Genomic DNA, 21,244 nt, shown 5'->3' on the forward strand with positions numbered 1-21,244 from the left:
TTCTTCTCGTTGTTAAGCACTGCTTTATGAATGATTCATCAATATCAGTATTGGAATCGGCCAATAGTTATTTGTTTAAATAGGTATCGGCAAAAAAAATAATATCAGTGCATTCCTAATTTACATAATTACAAAGGGTAACTTCTACTTAATTAGTGTTATGACTCAAACATTCAGGTTCAGATATGAAGTGCAGAGGGGAAGTCGTGGCCTAATGGTTAGAGAGTCGGACTCCCAATCGAAAGGTTGTGAGTTCGAGTCCCGGGCTGGCAGGAATTGTGGGTGGGGGGAGTGCATGTACAGTTCTCTCTCCACCCTCAATAACACGACTTAGGTGCCCTTGTGCAAGGCATCGAACCCCCAACTGCTCCCCGGGCGCCGCAGCATAAATGGCTGCCCACTGCTCCGGGTGTGTGCTCACAGTGTGTGTGTGTGTGTTCACTGCTCTGTGTGTGTGCACTTCGGATGGGTTAAATGCAGAGCACAAATTCTGAGTATGGGTCACCATACTTGGCTGAATGTCACTTCACTCACTCACTCACACACTTAAACAGCCAAACTAATTAGCACGCATCAGCATTTGGATCCTAGTGCTTTGTGTACAGAGTCTCAGATGTGCTTGAACATGAAGTGTTTGTGATGTTTCCTCACCTACATTAACATTGTTTTCTATTGCAATAAGCCTGTGACAATACTGAACATCACAGATCTTTATTTTGTGGCTCAGAATCACTCCTTTTCAACAGCAGCACACTTTTCATTCTTATTATAGACCAGCCGGCAGGTGCACTGAAGAAGCCATGCCATAAACCTTCCAGAGCTCTTCCATTGATAGAGGTGCTTCCCCGAATTTATGACAGAGATCTTAATAATTCAGTGACTCCTTATCTGCCTGTAGACTTCCCTCCGAGCTGGAATTTTAATTTGATCTCCCCAAAGTTTTTTCTTCCCATCATCCAAGGCACTTTCCTTTTAATAAGGTTCATTATTTTCTCATGAACGTTGTTTCTTTTTTATTTGTCCCCCCTGATGTGGATGGGAGCACGTATTAGGGCGGAGTACAGAACTGGAGCAGAGCATCAGGTTTGTGTGTTTGTGTGCTAAACTGATTGGGCTAAAAACCTGCAATTATTAGTTAATCATAAGTAGGTGAAGGTGGGTGGGGTAAGATGTGCCACTCTATTTATCCTAGAAACTTGGTGGTTTATACATGAGACCATACAGGGCCCATAGGTTTATTATAGTTTGCCAAAACTAAAACCATTAAAAATAAATACATAAATAAACATTTCAATAAATAAATACCTGCTAAATAAATAAATACTGGAAATAAAATACATAAATGGTATATTAAATGTAAAAATAAATAATTTAATCTAGTTGCCAATGCCAAATTTTCATTTAGTTTAACTTCATGTTATAAAACAAAAACTGAAATAAAAATTAATAAATACTATATAGACATGTTTTTTTTAAATGTTGTTTTTTGTTTGTTAGTTTGTTTGTTTCCAACAAGGTAGCAGTGGGGTAAAATATGTCAGATAATTTGGTGTACTGTAAGATGTGCCAGTGGCAGATACAACCCGAATTCCGGAAAAGTTGGGACGTTTTTTAAATTTTAATAAAATGAAAACTAAAGGAATTTCAAATCACATGAGCCAATATTTTATTCACAATAGAACATAGATAACGTAGCAAATGTTTAAAGTGAGAAATTTTACACTTTTATCCACTTAATTAGCTCATTTAAAATTTCATGCCTGCTACAGGTCTCAAAAAAGTTGGCACGGGGGAAACAAATGGCTAAAAAAGCAAGCAGTTTTGAAAAGATTCAGCTGGGAGAACATCTAGTGATTAATTAAGTTAATTGATATCAGGTCTGTAACATGATTAGCTATAAAAGCTTTGTCTTAGAGAAGCAGAGTCTCTCAGAAGTAAAGATGGGCAGAGGCTCTCCAATCTGTGAAACACTGCGTAAAAAAATTGTGGAAAACTTTAAAAACAATGTTCCTCAACGTCAAATTGCAAAGGCTTTGCAAATCTCATCATCTACAGTGCATAACATCATCAAAAGATTCAGAGAAACTGGAGAAATCTCTGTGCGTAAGGGACAAGGCGGGAGACCTTTATTGGATGCCCGTGGTCTTCGGGCTCTCAGACGACACTGCATCACTCATCGGCATGATTGTGTCAATGACATTACTAAATGGGCCCAGGAATACTTTCAGAAACCACTGTCGGTAAACACAATCCGCCGTGCCATCAGCAGATGCCAACTAAAGCTCTATCATGCAAAAAGGAAGCCATATGTGAACATGGTCCAGAAGTGCCGTCGTGTCCTGTGGGCCAAGGCTCATTTAAAATGGACTATTTCAAAGTGGAATAGTGTTTTATGGTCAGACGAGTCCAAATTTGACATTCTTGTTGGAAATCACGGACGCCGTGTCCTCCGGGCTAAAGAGGAGGGAGACCTTCCAGCATGTTATCAGCGATCAGTTCAAAAGCCAGCATCTCTGATGGTATGGGGGTGCATAAGTGCATACGGTATGGGCAGCTTGCATGTTTTGGAAGGCTCTGTGAATGCTGAAAGGTATGTAAAGGTTTTAGAGCAACATATGCTTCCCTCCAAACAACGTCTATTTCAGGGAAGGCCTTGTTTATTTCAGCAGGACAATGCAAAACCACATACTGCAGCTATAACAACAGCATGGCTTCGTCGTAGAAGAGTCCGGGTGCTAACCTGGCCTGCCTGCAGTCCAGATCTTTCACCTATAGAGAACATTTGGCGCATCATTAAACGAAAAATACGTCAAAGACGACCACGAACTCTTCAGCAGCTGGAAATCTATATAAGGCAAGAATGGGACCAAATTCCAACAGCAAAACTCCAGCAACTCATAGCCTCAATGCCCAGACGTCTTCAAACTGTTTTGAAAAGAAAAGGAGATGCTACACCATGGTAAACATGCCCCGTCCCAACTATTTTGAGACCTGTAGCAGAAATCAAAATTGAAATGAGCTCATTTTGTGCATAAAATTGTAAACTTTCTCAGTTTAAACATTTGCTATGTTATCTATGTTCAATTGTGAATAAAATATTGGCTCATGTGATTTGAAAGTCTTTTAGTTTTCATTTTATTAAAATTTAAAAAATGTCCCAACTTTTCCGGAATTCGGGTTGTATATGAAAAACTATTACAAAAACATTCAGAGTACCATTTCACATTGCTATTAGAAAATCTATTTGAAAATTTAAAAAATTGTCTGACTATAAAGCTTTTTCATGGTGCTTTATGAAAATGTGAATAATAGTAAGAGCGTGATTTGCATTAATCACAAAGGAATATTTCATCAAAAAATTAAAATTTGCTTTAAATTTACTCACTCCAGCCATCCAAAATGTAGATGAGTTTGTCACTTTATGTGACCAGATTAAAAAATGTAGGATTATATCACTTGCTCACCAATGGTTCCTGTGCAGTGAATGGGTGCCGTCAGAATGAGAGTCCAAACAGCTGATAAAAACATCACAAGAAATCAACAACCTGTGAAGTGAAAAATCTGTGTGTTAAAAAGCTGTGGCTAAAATATGAGTCCATAATTTATAATAATGCTTTCTCCAGTAATTCTCTTCTGATTCAGACCAGACCACTTTTTCAGAAAGCAGCATTATGATCGAGGAGTTGTAGTTTAGCTGGAAGCAACAGTTTGAAGTTAAAAACATCTTAATAATTGATTTGTTTCTAACAAACATGCAGCATTTTACTTCACAAGACATTAATTGATGGACTGACAGCACCCACTCACTGCAGAAGATCAATTGGTGGGGAGGTGACTGAATTCTATATTACTCCAAATCTGTTATTCCTTTAATCATAGTTTAATAGTCTCTCTACAGATGTTGTTTTTTTTAAACTCAGCTTAAATAACAGGGACAGTTCAAGACTGGATAAGGAGAATTGTTCTCCTCTAAATAAAAAAGTAAAGTGCTGTCCTATTTGTGTTTATGTAACATCCAACCAGACATGACCTCACAAGTGTCTTTGATAGCCTGCATCCATCCACACGTCCGGTTTCTTGACGCGTAGAACAAGAGGTGCTCTCCATTACCCTCGCCTATGTCAGGTTAGGTTCGAAAATAAATTAGTTGTTGGATTAATACAGACAAGAGGCTCTTCTGCTGCGGATCTGGATGCTGAAGTCTGCAACTCTTAATGGAATGCAAATTGATTTCTTCAGTTCTTCAGTCCTTCCGTGCTGCTAGAGAGAAACGCCGCCATGCCTTTGATGGAAAGAATCTCGCCTTGTTTCTTTCATAGTGTGGCTTTTCATCAGAGGCCATGAAAGTCGAAGCAAAATCCTCTTAGCTACCAATCCTAGTTATGGCAGTGCGTTTATTGAGGTGTTACTGGAGGTGGGATGTCATTAGTGACGTGTGTCCACAAATAATAAATCCATTCTCAAATCATTACATTTAGTATTTTGCTTTTGGCAGCCATTTCACTTGATCTTTTTATTCATTAATATGTAAAGCTTGTTAGGTAACTTTGTGTATTTTATAGAGGTCAACTGGTAATAGGTAGTCATTTATTTAAACTTTTAACCATATATTTTTCATAAAAGTGTATTATAATTATTAAATAATACAAATGTATTATATAATTATTTAATAATTATTAAATAAATAACAATAATGGTTATTAATATTAAACTGATATCAGTGATACATATAATTGCTTTAAGACTACCTGGAATACCATGAGAAAAAAAATAAAATAATAATCGTACCACATGGCCATTTAAAATTAATTAGTGAAGGTAAATAGCCATAAATATGTAACGTTTGTTATGTAACTTTCTTACATATTCTACAAAGATAACATTTAAATGGTAGTAAATATACTGCTGAAAAATTATGATATATATATATATATATATATATATATATATATATATATATATATATATATATATATATATATAATTTAATATTTTCATCATCATTTCAAAATTATACAGTTATAATTATCAAATAAATAAGTTGTTGAAATTTAATTATTAATAACTGGTAAAAAAAATATTTTTCCACTTTTTACAATTACTTTTATAACTGAATTTATTACATTATATACATTCATTAATATTACATTTTTTTTTTACATGTATGCAGTTTTAATGGCCTAATATTGAGGCAACATGAAATACTTGATAAATGTCATACTATATGACAATCTAAAATGGATAACATGGTGAACAGTAAATGTCTTTTTTTTCTCTCATCACTGAGATCAGAAGAGAGCAGTGCATTCAGTAGAGCACTTTCCATTTGAACCTAAAATCAGTTTTCCTCATTTTTGGGGGGGGGTGGGGGGTTCAGTTTGGGTTTTTGTTGTGTAGAGAATGGTAATGGAGGAAACTTGCACATTTGCTAAAACATTATCCCTCTTTTCCATGGGAAGTCACTTTGCTTGAGTGCTGGCTCTGTTAGCATTTTCACAGCACTCCCTGGTTAAAATCATTAGCGGCCCATTGACTGGATTTTCTGTCTGCTCCTCTCCTCCCTTCTGAGAGCTGTAACCAGGAGGGAGTGTCATGTTTCAGAATCTCAGCCTTTCTGAAAATCAGCTGATTATCATGAGATAGGCGTGCTTCCAGAAATGGCTTACATGAAGGAAAATCTCATCCTTTATGTGTAATGAAATTAAAATGCTATGTATGTATATGTACAGTATGTATGTGTTTTACAATTTCCTACTATAAATATATTAACTTAATTTGTGATGAGTAATATGCATTGCTAAAAGCTTCATTTGGACAAGTTTAACAAAAGCCTTAAAAAAAATCTTCAGGCTCTCTAAGAGACAACCTATATACTTTAGACTATATACTTTAGTTTAACAAAAAAATCCAAAGATTTGAACAAAGAGACAACTAAAAACAAATATAAGATGCAAATGTATGCAAATGTGTTACTTGGACTGAATCATTATTTTTCAAACGGTTGGTCTGAGACCACCGAGGCCCGTAAACCAAATCCATTAAAATGAATTAGCAGCAGATATAGCTGCATAATGCAATAAAAAAAAATCAAGGAAAAGTATACTTTTTACCTCTGTCTTTAGATGTCTAACAAAAGCTGCCATGGTTTTAAAGCTTAGAACAGAAAGTCATGCTGTGTCTGTCCTGTGTCTATTAAATTGCACCATGTAGTCAGGCAGTGTCTTGGAATACTGCTCCCAATTACTGGATGAAGAGGCAAAGGCCAGGCTGAAACCTCGGCAGAAATGAGGCCCTGATATTACAGCTCCTCACAGTGACAGAACCTGTGAGCCTAGAAGGCATGGAAAAACACTGCTCACTGTCACCATGGCCTTTAGCTTTCTGCTGGGCTCTTGAGGACGTGAAGCGTGCTTTTTCATTTTGGCATATATTTCAATGTGTCTTTGTTTTCACGTCCACTTGATATTCTGCAAATGCATGACATAACAGCTCTGAAATGTTTTGCTTTACACTTGATCTGCCTTTATCTGTTTTGTAACTGTTGTCATGTCCTTTTGTTGGCTAATAAAGGAAATAATTAAAGGAAAGGTTCACGCAGAATTGAAAGTTTAATGTTAATTTACTCGCCCTCAGGCCTTCCAAGATGTACTGTAGTTGACTTTTTTTTTTTTTCAGCAGAATACTAATTAAGATTTTTAGCTGAGACTGTGGTCCTTGGTGATTCATAAAATGCAAGTCAGCAGTTGACAGTCAAAAAAGCATATCAGGCAAAACTAAATTAATGGCTCCTGATGATGTACTGAGGTCTTATGAAGTGAAACAATCGATCTGTGCAAGAAACTGAACTGTATTTACAGAGCCTTAGGCAAACGGGGAAATACAATTCTTTTTCACGACTGGTTGTTTCAGTGAACTGCTTCACTAGTTTGATAAAGTAATTATGCAATAACATACTGTATACATAATTATATTATTAAAGCACCCAATTATGCTGTGAAATGGGGGTGTTTTACATGTCTAAAGAAAATAAACTAAACTTCTCTTCATCAGCTCACCTTTTTACATAAACAATGAGAAACCATAGAAACTTTAATTTGGCCCCTTCATTCAAGAGCTCGGTTCACGTATGCGCATATCAGTAGTTCATCTGTCTTTTATCCGAGATGATTTAGTACAGTTCACTAAAAGAACCAGTTCAAAAGAATGTTTCACTCACAAACCAGATAACACTCTGGACCGTTTGCCTTAAGCAATGGATTACATCTAATAATGCTGTAAATAATGTTTGGTTTCTTGCACAGACTGATCATTTCTCTTCATAAGACCTCAATACATTATCAGGAGACACAGGGATTCATTTGTCTTGCCTGTACATGCTTTGACACTCAAGTGGCGGTATCTAAAGACTTACATTTTACGAATCGCCTATGACCACGGTTTCAACATACTATAAACAGAAAACTTTTGATGTCATTTGGCTGTTAATTTAAACTGCGATGATGTTTTTGGGGGCCTGAAATGCAAACTTTTTTAAAGCAGGTGCACATTTTTGAAAACGATTCCGGTATCACCCCATTTCAACAAATTTGTGTAAACGGTGCAGTCGCGCATGTGCATATTACATGTTCAGTCTATAAATGTGTGCGCAGACATGTAGTGCTTCTTTATAAATTGACATCAACTACTGGCCTGGTATGTACAGTATAAAACAGTGTTTAAGTCATTTCCATGGATCCATGTAAACAAGGATCGTCTGCACTTGAAATTTTTCAAAAAGTAAAACGTTTTTGTTTTAGTACATTAGTGTAGTGTAAATGACCTTTACTAGTATTTGTTCCAACTACTGAAATTTCAGCATTGTGACAACAATAGTTTAAAACATTGTCTAGTTCAGCTTTACTGAACTAAAAGCTTATGGTGTGCGACCTTCATATTGGGTTTCTGGAAGATTTTCAATCTTTCAATCAATTTTTAATCGGGAAGTCGTGGCCTAATGGTTAGAGAGTCAGACTCCCAATCGAAAGGTTGTGGGTTCGAGTCCCGGGCCAGCAGGAATTGTAGGTGGGGGGAGTGCATGTACAGTTCTCTCTCCACCCTCAATACCACGACTTAGGTGCCCTTGAGCAAGGCATCGAACCCCCAACTGCTCCCCGGGCGCCGCAGCATAAATGGCTGCCCACTGCTCCGGGTGTGTGCTCACAGTGTGTGTGTGTGTGTTCACTGCTCTGTGTATGTGCACTTCGGATGGGTTAAATGCAGAGCACAAATTCTGAGTATGGGTCACCATACTTGGCTGAATGTCACTTCACTTTCACTTTCACTTAATCTTTCAACAGCTGTGAAAGGCAAGCAAACGCTTAATCTGTTCAGTTCTATAGTGTTGTCAGTTATGTATGGTATATTTGCACATTTAATACATGGGCTGAAAATGAGCATACCAGTGTTTCATTTATCATGTTACCAAGCTGTTTAATAAGGCTTCATGGAATTTTATCATGAGATTTATAAACATCCCTGATCGAAGGTAGGAAAAAGAAGTTGACAGTTTTTGTGTGTGTGTGTGTGTGTGTGTAAAATAGCCATCTAAAAATTATATCGATGCCAATAATAAACTAAAAATAGAATGTGAGTAGCTTGGTTCAGTTTATAAATAGCTATTCACCATGGAAAGGAATAGTATTTTTTGGTACCACAAGCTCAAACTCTGGCAAATTAATCAAGAAAACAGATTGCACTGCCAGCTTTGACAAAGGAGACTACATATGAGGGTTCTGTCTTCTCTTACATGGAGAATTTGTTTAGAGTTTGGTTTGATAAAACTAACTTAATCAATGTCAAGTGGAATCAGGTTCCTGCAATTTGATCATAAACAGCTAACAAACAAAAAATCTTCTTCTGTCACTCTGAACAGATTTCATATCTGTGCTCTGTTGTCGTTGTGTGTGTTTCTTTCCTCTCATGTGCCTTGTCGCAGTTTGTCACACACACCTTTCCGTTCGTGGCAAAGCCTGTATGAATAACTGCTCCTGCCGACTCCCACACCAAATTTTGCCAGGCAATAAAACAGAGTCAGCTCCAATAAAATGGAATTGTTGTGCGTGTTTGGATCACTGTGTGGCCACTGAATTATTGAACACCTGTGTGTTCACTGAAAATGTCAGCTGTTCTTTTTACCAAGACAGACAGAGCCGAAGAGACAGAGAAAGCTATGCATAAACCATAAACCTCGATGGAAAAAACATAATAGCTCCAAACATCATCTTAATTGACTCGTTACATACATAGTTTTGAAGCTGAAAATCATAAAATCAGGTTGTGGTTCTGTGAAATGTTTAACATGGTTGCCTCTCTTTTGGGTCTTGTTAGCTTTTGCTTGCTACACATTGTCATGTCCTTGGGTTTAACTAGCTAAAAATAGCAACGCTACTAACTTCAGTTTTCATGATAATGTAGCTCGTCCAGTAACAAGCTACATTTTTCAACAAGTAGCCACGCAGCTTGACAGATTCTGTGACATCTCGGATTGTATTGCGCCTGCAGCTCTAGCTGAGAGAATTTCAAGAAATTCTCCTAAAATATCCCCTCTCTCTCGTATGAAACATCGAAACGGATGATTTGTTTTAAATAATTGTATCATTCAGATGGTTCATGCAAATTAAATGGTTCAAAAAATGACTCAATTCATTGGAGTCCCCAAGCAGAAGTCCTCACACTGCAGTTTCATTTTCTTTTGTACTGAAATATATATTGTTTTCTAGTTGTATTTAGTTTGTTTTTGCTTTCATGCCAGATATCTACTGCTCTGCTCATAAAACAGACGTGTTTGTTGATGTATGTATGCTTGTTTGTACACACATACATACAAACATACATATATACTGTACGAAAATGTTAAATAAAAATAAAATTATGAATAAAATATATACAGTATATACACTCACCTAAAGGATTATTAGGAACACCTGTTCAATTTCTCATTAATGCAATTATCTAATCAACCAATCACATGGCAGATGCTTCAGTGCATTTAGGGGCGTGTTCCTGGTCAAGACAACCTCCTGAACTCCAAACTGAATGTCAGAATGGGAAAGAAAGCTGATTTAAGCAATTTTGAGCGTGGCATGATTGTTGGTGCCAGACGGGCCGGTCTGAGTATTTCACAATCTGCTCAGTTACTGGGATTTTCACGCACAACCATTCCTAGGGTTTACAAAGAATGGTGTGAAAAGGGAAAAACATCCAGTATGCGGCAGTCCTGTGGGCGAAAATGCCTTGTTGATGCTAGAGGTCAGAGGAGACTGATTCAAGCTGATAGAAGAGCAACTTTGACTGAAATAACCACTCGTTACAACCGAGGTATGCAGCAAAGCATTTGTGAAGCCACAACACGCACAACCTTGAGGCGGATGGGCTACAACAGCAGAAGACCCCACCGGGTACCACTCATCTCCACTACAAATAGGAAAAAGAAGCTACAATTTGCACAAGCTCACCAAAATTGGACAGTGAAGACTGGAAAAATGTTGCCTGGTCTGATGAGTCTCGATTTTTGTTGAGACATTCAGATGGTAGAGTCAGAATTTGGCGTAAACAGAATGAGAACATGGATCCATCATACCATGTTAACACTGTGCAGGCTTGCGTGCAGGTTTTCTTGGCACACTTTAGGCCCCTTAGTGCCAATTGGGCATCGTTTAAATGCCACGGCCTACCTGAGCATTGTTTCTGACCATGTCCATCCCTTTATGACCACCATGTACCCATCCTCTGATGGCTACTTCCAGCAGGATAATGCACCATGTCACAAAGCTCGAATCATTTCAAATTGGTTTCTTGAACATGACAATGAGTTCACTGTACTAAAATGGCCCCCACAGTCACCAGATCTCAACCCAACAGAGCATCTTTAGGATGTGGTGGAACGGGAGCTTCGTGCCCTGGATGTGCATCCCACAAATCTCCATCAACTGCAAGATGCTATCCTATCAATATGGGCTAACATTTCTAAAGAATGCTTTCAGCACCTTGTTGAATCGATGCCACGTAGAATTAAGACCGTTCTGAAGGAGAAAGGGGGTCAAACACAGTATTAGTATGGTGTTCCTAATAATCCTTTAGGTGAGTTTGTGTGTGTATATATATATATATATATATATATATATATTATTCCAGCTGACATTTATTTATGTACCAAAATGCTATTTTTTAGTAGCAAGTAGATAGCTTTTTTTTTCTTAAAAATAGCTTTACCATAGTTTAACTCTTTGCTTGTATCATGATATAAAGCATATTAAAACTAGCTTTCCAATTTAGCACTCCTTTCCTTCTATAATGCTAATGTAAGAAATAAAAAGAATGATTAAAAAAAAAAAGAAAGAAAGAAACTTGAGTCCTGGATGAAAATCATTTTATCCAATTATCTACTTTGGCTGTTTGGGAAGCGTGAAAATGTACATGTCCCAGTTGCAGCTGGTGATAGCCTAAAATTGTCAGACTCTGCGTTCATGCAGCTCTCGCAGACGATCTCTGGCTGCTAGACGGCGCGTGCGCCAGCCGACCGCTCCAAACGTTCGCAGAAACGCTTTCCACAGCATGTGTGGGTGGAAAGCCGTCACGTTTCACAGATTTATTCTTAGCTGTCTTTTTTTTACAGCTGTCTATTTATGTCAGTGTTTTGTCAGTCGATCTAGGGTTTACATTAATTGCCTTTGTTCACACTAACTGTGGTTTGATGAATTATCTCTCTCACACAGCAGCAGCAGGTATGATCATTCCTTGTGTGTCGATCAGTTACGGATGAGCTTCCCCTGGGATCACGCTCATCTGCTGGATATTTATAACTTCTTCACTGTGAGGATGCGATTTTATTGAGAGAGACCGTATTGATATTGAGATGCGGGATGTGCCACAGCATTTACACTTTAACCTTTTACTTTTTATACAAAGAAATATTTAAAGAGAAAGATACACATTTATCCCTATACAAACAGATTACTGTGATGACATGCAGAAGCTTTGAAAGAAACGTTTCTTGAGCAGCAAATCATCAAATTAGAATGATTTATAATTACTGCATTACTATTTAATTACTATTTTTATTATTGCAACTACTTATGAGCTCATGTTTCTGTGTGATTCTAAGTTATAACGGCAGATCTAGAATGATTACATATGCATAGATATAATGCTAAATGTTCTATAAGCTGTTGTTTTGTTTCATTTCCACCGTTCTGTCAATCTTAGATCGTGAGGATTTCAGCTGTAGGATTGCAAAAAAATAGCAAAAGCTCTAACTTCAGTTCAAAAATTTTGGAGATCTTTGACTCTTAGGGTGCTTCTCTGATGCATTATTATGTCAGTTTACATCCCAGTGGGCACCGGGCCTGCTGACTGCAAATCCAATATCGGCAAAGTGAATCCGATGTAGCCTCGCAACTCCCCGTTGGTCTGCACTGGAATCCCAGCAGCTGCTTTACTGCAGTTGCCTGTCAGCCATTGTGTTTCACTTCGTTGCTCAATAAAGAGTCCAAACCCTTGGCTTTTTTCCTCAGTCTTGCTTACATACAGCATGCACAATAAAGAAGGAATCACGCTTGACTTTGGTCTTGTCCCTGGAGAGCACCGTGTAAGTGAAAACTTTGTAGTTTCTTGTTCTTTGTTAATCCAGCTGCTCCCCTGAGACGAGGAACACTGCATGTGTGAAGAGTTTGTTGACTGGCAGCTCCCTGAATGAGTTTGATCCATGTATTAGCTTGACCTCACATACACTGTTGTATAACTTATTTGTGCAGAAATATCACTGAATATCGAATATCACTGGCATAGTTTAGACAAAAACTTGCATTCTGCCATCATTTACTCACTATCCAGCCATGTTTAACTGACTTTCTGTAGAATGCAGAAGACGATATTCTGAAGGATCTTCACATAGCACTTTTCCATTCCCCAAAAAAGCACCATAAAAGTAACCTATGGAATGTGCACAAGTCTTCTGAATTATCTGAACATAATTTTTATTGCAGTTTCCAGGTGGAGTAACCACTAGAGCCAATCAAATAATAAAAGCTTTTATTCTTTTTCACACAAATTCCGGGTCACATAATTGATTAATAAAGACTTATTTTCAGGCGGTTCCTTGCACAGGTCTATTTATGACCTCTTAAACTTTTACCATTGTTCATTATTTGTAAACTAATACATTTTGATGTGTGCATCACTTAACTAGCTCCATATCAATGGCTTTTCTAATATTGTAAACTTGCTCGGTAGCACACCTGGTAGTGTTTAGGCACAAGTTCAATGAAACACGATTCACTATAAAAGGGTTCAACATCTTGCAAAAGCAAGCTAAAATGGCATGCTTGCTTCATCAAATGTGTTTTTATCTCATGTTTGCTTTTGTTAACGTTATTGGTTAGATTTCGTGCAGGTGGTGCATTATTGTCAAACTTGATAGAGCATTAACCTTTTAGCGCCACTCACCAGACATTTAATTTCCAAATTGCAGAGATTACATACAACAACCAGTGTAAATGTTGCCAGAATCATGTTCATCTGTTAAAAATAAGTAAAACTGAACGTGCTTTTAGTGCCACTAACTGGACATAACAAGTGCCGCGAAATGTGCAAGAAGCAATGTAACATAATTTTGCACAAAATCTCTTTTTTTTCAGTGAGACTGGGTTGCAACTTACACTGAAAAACAGATTGAAATGTATTATTATTATTATTATTATTATTATTGATATTTTCCCCCTCAAGAACAAAATAATTGGTGATTTGAGGCAAATCTTTTCAGTAAATTGTGCAGTGCATAAAACTGATCTGACTGGTTCATGAAAAGACTGATCCGGTCCACAAGTTCATAACACTGACAAAAAGATCCAGTTTTAGTGCTGAACAGCAACCACAACTTCAGTGTTGTTCATCACACAAAACTGTGTGGTAAGCTATGACTTTTCAGAAGACTTTTAAGTAATTTTTCTGGTGATCAGTTTCATGGTTAATATAGGACTGTTGTTAAATAATCTTTTTCTCTTTTCGTACTCTCCTAGGACTAAGAGAGTGAGCCACTGTTACCGTGTCACATATCGTCACATGGAGAGGACTCTGACCCAGGAAGAAGTGCGTATCATCCACAGAGCCATTGAGCAGGCAGCAGAAAAAGAGCTTGGAGCGCAGGGAAGATACTGAGCTTTCCCAACAGCCATCATGAGCGTCTTCCACCTTCCATGATGGGATTCACAGATGTAGTCACATCTCTCTGTGGTGATTAATTATAATGTGGAAACTCTCAGCCACACCTACACTTAGTTAGAGACTCCATCTGCAGTTTCTTAAGATAACACTTAATTTCTCTATTTACTCACCATTCTGTCCCTATAGGGAGAATTTTGCAGCAGCTTATTTCCAAACAAAACATAATGAAAGGGATAGTTCAGCTGTCATCATTTACTCACATTCTTGTCATTCCAAACCTGTATTGACATAAATCTGAAGATATTTTTTGAAGAAAGTTGGTAACCAATCAGTTTTGGTGATCATTGATTTCCATCGCATTGACTTTTGACTTCCACTGTGCTCCATACTGGTTTAAAACGGGCACAAATGATGACAGAAGTTTCTTTTTTTTGACAAACCATCCCTTTAAAACTAAATTTTTGCGATCTGGATGACTATATTTTTGAAGCTTTTGCAGAGGTTTTATGATACATTTTTGGAGCTTAACAGACGTAGACACTAAACTGAAACTGCAATAAAACAACGCAGGTTTGAAATGAGAGTGGGTGAATAATGACAGAATTCAAGTTTAGGAACGATCGTTCCTTAAACATTTGCAAAATTTGACCTTGAAACAACCTTTGGGTCATAATAACCTCACTAGGTCTGAATTATTCTTCCAACTTCCCAAGCTGGCACAAACTTCATAATGGACCAAACAGCCAGATTTAACACAGATATCGAACAGGCCTTTCATGCACCTGGATCTGTGCCAGCCTGATGATAAGCAGGAAACTAGAGCTCTTATTTCTACATTTCTGTTTTCTTAAGGATGATATGAGGTAGCCTGTAATGAGCTGCTGCCTGGAAATTACCAAGATAATTAAACGCTTCCTCAAAGTCACTCCATAGTAAAATGGCAAACGGGAGGCAGGTCACCATTTGTGGTAAAATAAAAGTGTGAGATGTAATTGTGTTGCTGTGTCTTAATTTTATATATATATAATACATATAATACTTATTAACGGTGCATATTTTTGGGAGTAACTGAATTTATCTGTGATTGAGAAAGTTATAAATTTATAAGATAAATCACTTTCAAATAAATGTTGTCCTTTTGAACTTTCTATTCATCAAATAAACCTGAAAAAAGTATCACATTTTCCAAAAACAAAAAAGTTTCAGCAGCACAACAATGATTTTTAAATACCATTATTAATAATAGTGATCAGAATGTTTCTTGAGCAACAAATCATCATATTATTCTGATTTCTGAAGATCATGTGACACTGAAGACTGGAGGAATGACGCTGAAAATACAGCGGAGCATCACAGAAATAGATTACACTTTAACACAGATTCACTCAGAAAACTTATTTAAAACTGAAATAAGATTTTACCATTTATACTTTGTGAGAAAAAGAGACTTCTTTCAAAAAACATTTGAAAAATCTTACTGACCCCAAGCTTTTCTAAACCTAAACCAGCAATTTTGTTTTATACTGAAGGTGGAAAAATTAACCCATCATTTTATTTTATTGCCTGTCCATTCTTTTGTTTGTTAGATGTCATGTTTGTTATTATTATTAATCATCAGGTCACTTTTTCGGATCCAACATTAACAAAACGTCCCCAGTATCCTGGCCCTACTTCATATGTATACAGAGACAGATTGGAAAAACTGACCCCAACCAGTATGGCATTTGTTGGAGCTGACCAGAGACTCCTCTGCATCTTAATGAGCCCTTATGGTGTGATCCATGTGTCACGCTCTTGTTTCTGAGGAGTGGCTGAAGAATACAGGGATCTTCCTTTGGGGAACAAGCTCAATTAGAATCCCAGTAATGAATTTTTGATGTGCTGCAATCAAATACTGAATGAATGGGACACTCTTTTTTTTGGCTGGAGCCTGAGATGGTCCAGCGGGGCTACTTCTCATGTGTTAATGTGTTTCTGCTGATATATGCAAGACAGGATTTGATCATTCATTTAAATGCCAGTTAAAAAAAAATGTTTGTGGTGTTTAAATCCTGTGTGCAAAATAAAACCATTTACTTGTTCAAATGTTTGGGTTTGGTTATATTCTTTTAATGTTTTTGAAAGGCTCTTCTGCTCACCAAGGCTGCATTTGTAAGATAAAACAATGCAGTAAATCAGTAATATTGTGAAATATTATTACAATGTAAAATAACTCACTGCTCTATGTGAATATAATAAAGGCGTTCGTTTCTTTAATTGAAAATAAAAGTGATAAAAATAAAACAAAAACAACTAATAAAAAAGTGAATAATAAAACATAACTCTACGCTATTGATCAGTAGAATACACTGAAAAATATAACATATGCAACATATACAAATGAAACATAAAGTACTTCTCCTTACAGCAATGTGAAATGAAGGTTAAAGTTCTATTGGCCTTTTTACCAGTTTGGAGAATGTGAATTTGAATCAATTCCTGTTTTTCTGAACTGAAAATGAACTTGAGTTGAGAAATTCCTGATTTTCCAGGATATTCTAGACAGATCAATAATCTCACCAGAGGATGGCAAGCACCAGATGAACTGGATCAATCAAGAGGATTTAAAAGAAGGGAAAAGAATAAGGCAATGTATCACCGTTTGTTAGGAATAAGGAATAAGCCATTGCTCACTTCCATTGAGCTTTTGGAGAGATTTTTTGACATTTTTTGTGGAGGAATATCAGCGCTGTGCTCAACACTTGAATCAGATTCTGCATGAAAGATCAATGCATTTCTAAAAATAGATCAAAATTTGATTAGGCCCTTGACTTGTGCTCAAACCGACACAAAACCTCTGAGATCCAGAATTCAAAGTCATCAGTGTAACAATTTTGCCATTTGTTTCACCAAAAACATTTTCCATTTCAAGTCAAGTCATTTTTGTTGTCTATGCTCGTCTAGTTTGGTTTGTGAGATGCTCATTTTTCACATTTGTCTGTTTCTATTCATCACTGGAGCATCATGGAACCAAGGGAAAGTGTTGGGCTAAAGTACAGGTGCTTATTTATTACCATTTATTAAAACTCAAAGACGAGCACAAATACATCAAATCTGACATGATAAATTTAAAATCCCTTTTTATTGTTTCCTCTCAGGCAAAGTGCAACAGCTGGGAATTCATGTTGGAGGTCTTTACAGCCAATTTTCTTGCAAAGAAAATGCATTTTTCTCTTGTTCAGGATCTTAAGAGTCTTGTCGTAAAAATAATGAAATGAGCTCTGAGCTATTAAGTGGTCAAACAAGGGAAAATACATTTTGCATAGTCAAAGATGTTATGTACTGACATGATTTGATTCTGGCACTTACCCTTTGGACATCTGTCATTTTATGTTGGTTTACTAATGGAAAAGTCACAATTTCAATAGTTTGGCCAGTAAATGTTTGAAACCAGATGCAGAACTGCATCATATACCTGTCATGACTTTGTGAGTGTGACCTATACAAGTAGTATACCTACTTCCTATATTTTTTACAAGATCTCTATGGAGATATGTTAATAAAAAACCTTGTGTCGACCTTAATATTTATGTGTTTGTCATGTTAGAGACAGTATAAAGTGTGTAGACAGACCACTTAGTATGGTGGCTGTATGATCTGGGACCAAATTGGGGTGCTTTTTACCATTGAGATGACTGGGAAAATGACCCAATTATCCTAAATTCTCCCTTACACAGCTTTATGACTTTAATTTTCTTTTGAGTTTTAGAGTAAAACATGTCTTGTAATATATAGATTTCATATACATTTTGTTTTAAATAGTATTTTGTGCATTTTTCATAATAATTTATTTATTTACACTGAACAAAATTATAAACGCAACACTTGTTTTTGCCCCCATTTTTAATGAGCTGACCTCAAAGATCTAAGTATTTTTCTATGTACACAAAAGGCCTATTTCTCTCATATATTTGTCACAAATCTGTCTAAATCTGTGTTAGTTAGCACTTATCCATCCACCTCACAGGTGTGGCATATCAAGATGCTTATTAGACTGCATGATCTAGGTGTGCCTTTGGCTGGCCACAATAAAAGGCCACTCTAAAAATGTGCAGTTTTATCACACAGCACAATGCTACAGATGTCACAAGTTTTGAGGGCGCGTGCAATTGCCATGTTGATTGCAGGAATGTCCATCAGAGCTGTTGCCTGTGAATTGGATAGTCATTTCTGTCAGAAACTGTCTCAGGGAAGCTCACCTGCATGCTCGTTGTCCTCATTGGGGAATGCTCACATTTGATGACGTCTAGCACTCTGGAGAGGTGTTCTCTTCACGGATGAATCCAGGTTTTCACTGTACAGGGCAGATGGCAGACAGTGTGTATGGCGTCGTGTGGGCGAGCGGTTTGCTGATGTCAGCGTTGTGGATCAAGTTGCCTATGGTGGCGGTGGGGTTATGGTGTGGACAGGCATATGTTATGGACAACGAACACAGCTGTCAATAAACCTGCCAATAACCAGCAACTTCACACAGCCATTGAAGAGGAGTGGACCAACATCCCACAGGCCACAATCAACAACCTGATCAACTCTATGTGAAGGAGATGTGTTGCACTGCGTGAGGCAAGTGGTGCTCACACCAGATACTGACTGGTTTTCGGACCCCCAATACAGTACATCTGCACATGAGTAGCCTTTTATTGTGGCCAGCCTAGTGCACACCTGTGCAATAATCATGCAGTCTAATCAGCATCTTGATAAGCCACACATGTGAGGTGGATGGATAAGTGCTCACAAACACAGATTTAGACAGATTTGTGAACAATATTTAAGAGAAATAGGCCTTTTGTGTACATAGAAAAAGTCTAAGATCTTTGAAAACAAGTGTTGTGTTTATAATTTTGTTCAGTTTATTTCCCTTTTTCACTTGAGGAATAATCTGAGTTTTTTTTCTTTAAAAAATTATCAAACACAAGTCTGTTCTCCAAAGCGTTCACGATTTAAGTTGGATATTTCACTGTCAGGTCTATGCTTAAAAAGTTCTTAACTGGCACAGTGATAAATGGATCATATCTATGATTAACTATTATTTATTACCATCCAATGCCATAAAAATATTGGTATAAACAATTACTAAAATATAGTCATTAAAAAAAAAAAAAATGTGAACAGCACCAGAGAGTTAATATTATCCGTACAATCTTTCAAATCAAAACGATCTGATCAAGCTGATTTGATTTGTTAGAATTGTTTATTTTTATAAAATGTTCATTTTCAGTTTCTTCGTCTCACCGGCTGAGAGCCATTGCCTTCTGCACGTGATCCTACTGTGACATAAAGACTTCTATCAGAGCCATATTGTGTCATATATCAAGCTTGTGTCTCCTGGAGTAAGTAAGAATGTCTGATGCAAGTGAAAAGGGTTAATAATGGCATTAAAGTACTAGCCACAGGCGGTGGGGAGGGCACATTAAGCCGAGAGGTTATTCAGATCAGATGCTGTTATGGAGTACAATGGAGCTGCCAGGTGACACCCGTATTAATCACACAGTACCCCTGCCGCCCGTCCTGGAAAACTCCCAGGATGCACTCTCACCCTCAATGGCCTGAGGGGAGAAAGAGGAGAGAAATGTGCAGTGTTCACTGGATAGACCGTCAAGCACTGCCCTGAATTACAAAGATGGAGACCAGCTTTCAAACTTTATTCCAATATTTAATTTAATACACAGAAAAGCTGCTTTCCACAAACCTGTGCTTCTAAAATGGAACGATGTAACTCAACCTTCGAACCTGTATGCAGACCAAATCAATATGGTTTCAGTGTTGGTCTCCCTACATTCCCCGACCTAGACCTCAGCCAGCAAGGAACCCTAATAAAAAAAAAAATAATAATACTTTTTTTTTTATTACATTATTACAGTATCCTTTTAACTATAGTTTTGACCATTACAGCATTTCCTATCTGCTGGATTCATTGTCAGGTTGCTTTTGTCCGACAATGAACGATTTACCTAATTTAAAATAGTTTTTATGCTCTATAAAGCATTTTACTTCCATTTCCATAAATGTGACTTACTTCTAGGTGAAGATATTCAATGAGAATAAAATTTGTTTTTTCATGCAAAAATACATGAGATAAGTCTTTATATTGTGTCTAATATGAACATTTTGTTTTATAAACTGCATTCTAAGTCTGTCCGAACAGAGCTGAGTCTACCATGTAAATATCAAGGACAGGTGCGTTGCCAGTGTTTTGAATTATGCATTGCATTGTGGTTTAGATTTAAAAGAAATGAGTGTAAACTCCACCGAAGTGTTTCTGCCATGCAATAAAAAAATAATGTAATTCTGACTTTTTGTTTCATAATTCTGACTTTTCCTTTATTGCGAGATATAAACTCACAATTCTAAGAAAAAAAAAGTAAATTACGAGATATAAATTATGAGGTATATACTATATGAATATGAGGTATAGAATTACAAAGATATAAATAAGAAGAAAACTCCAATTACTTTTAAAAGTTTTATTCTGTTGCTAAATAAGTTTCTAGAAGAACAAATTTAATTGCGATTTATATATTCAAAACTGTAAGTGTAAATTCAGAATGGGGAGATTATATCTCGCACATTTTTTTTTCCTACATAGAATTGTGAGAAACAATAAATAAATAAAAGTTGCAATTTATTTTTTATTTACTTTTATTTTCATGGCAGAAATTTGGTGATCTCCATATCAACCCTCATAATCATAATGTTGGCTGAATATTACTATATAGTATATTAGTGTTTCACCTTAATGAACTCCCATGTCCCAGCTGGAAATCATGTGGCCTATAATCAGGACTAATCTAATGACTAACATGAGATTCACACTCTGCCTTCAGCTCTTCAGTCTTTGTTAGATTGTTCAACAATGGATGTTTAAGTTGCTCCTCTTGTCCATGTGTCTGAAGGAGGCCTCGCTCTGTCTGTATTTGCCTCCATGAATCTATTCTTAATAGCACTTCAGGTGTGTGAGGTGGGCCTTTGTGAATTGAAGACCCGATCTTCCAAATAGTCAAGGGTT

General features: G+C 36.9%; 1 protein-coding gene across 1 annotated transcript in view; it reads left to right on the forward strand.

Annotated features, from left to right (window-relative positions):
- Positions 1–14,683, forward strand: part of fars2 (phenylalanyl-tRNA synthetase 2, mitochondrial) — a 133,667-nt gene extending 118,984 nt beyond the window's left edge. Inside the window, exon 7 of the mRNA XM_059524267.1 lies at positions 14,055–14,683. Coding sequence (XP_059380250.1) covers positions 14,055–14,193 — 139 coding nt within the window. The 3' untranslated portion in view covers positions 14,194–14,683. The remainder of the gene's footprint in view (positions 1–14,054) is intronic.
- Positions 14,684–21,244: the final 6,561 nt, after the last annotated feature.

This window comes from Carassius carassius, chromosome 35 (genome assembly GCF_963082965.1).
Source record: "Carassius carassius chromosome 35, fCarCar2.1, whole genome shotgun sequence".
NCBI lineage: Eukaryota > Metazoa > Chordata > Actinopteri > Cypriniformes > Cyprinidae > Carassius > Carassius carassius.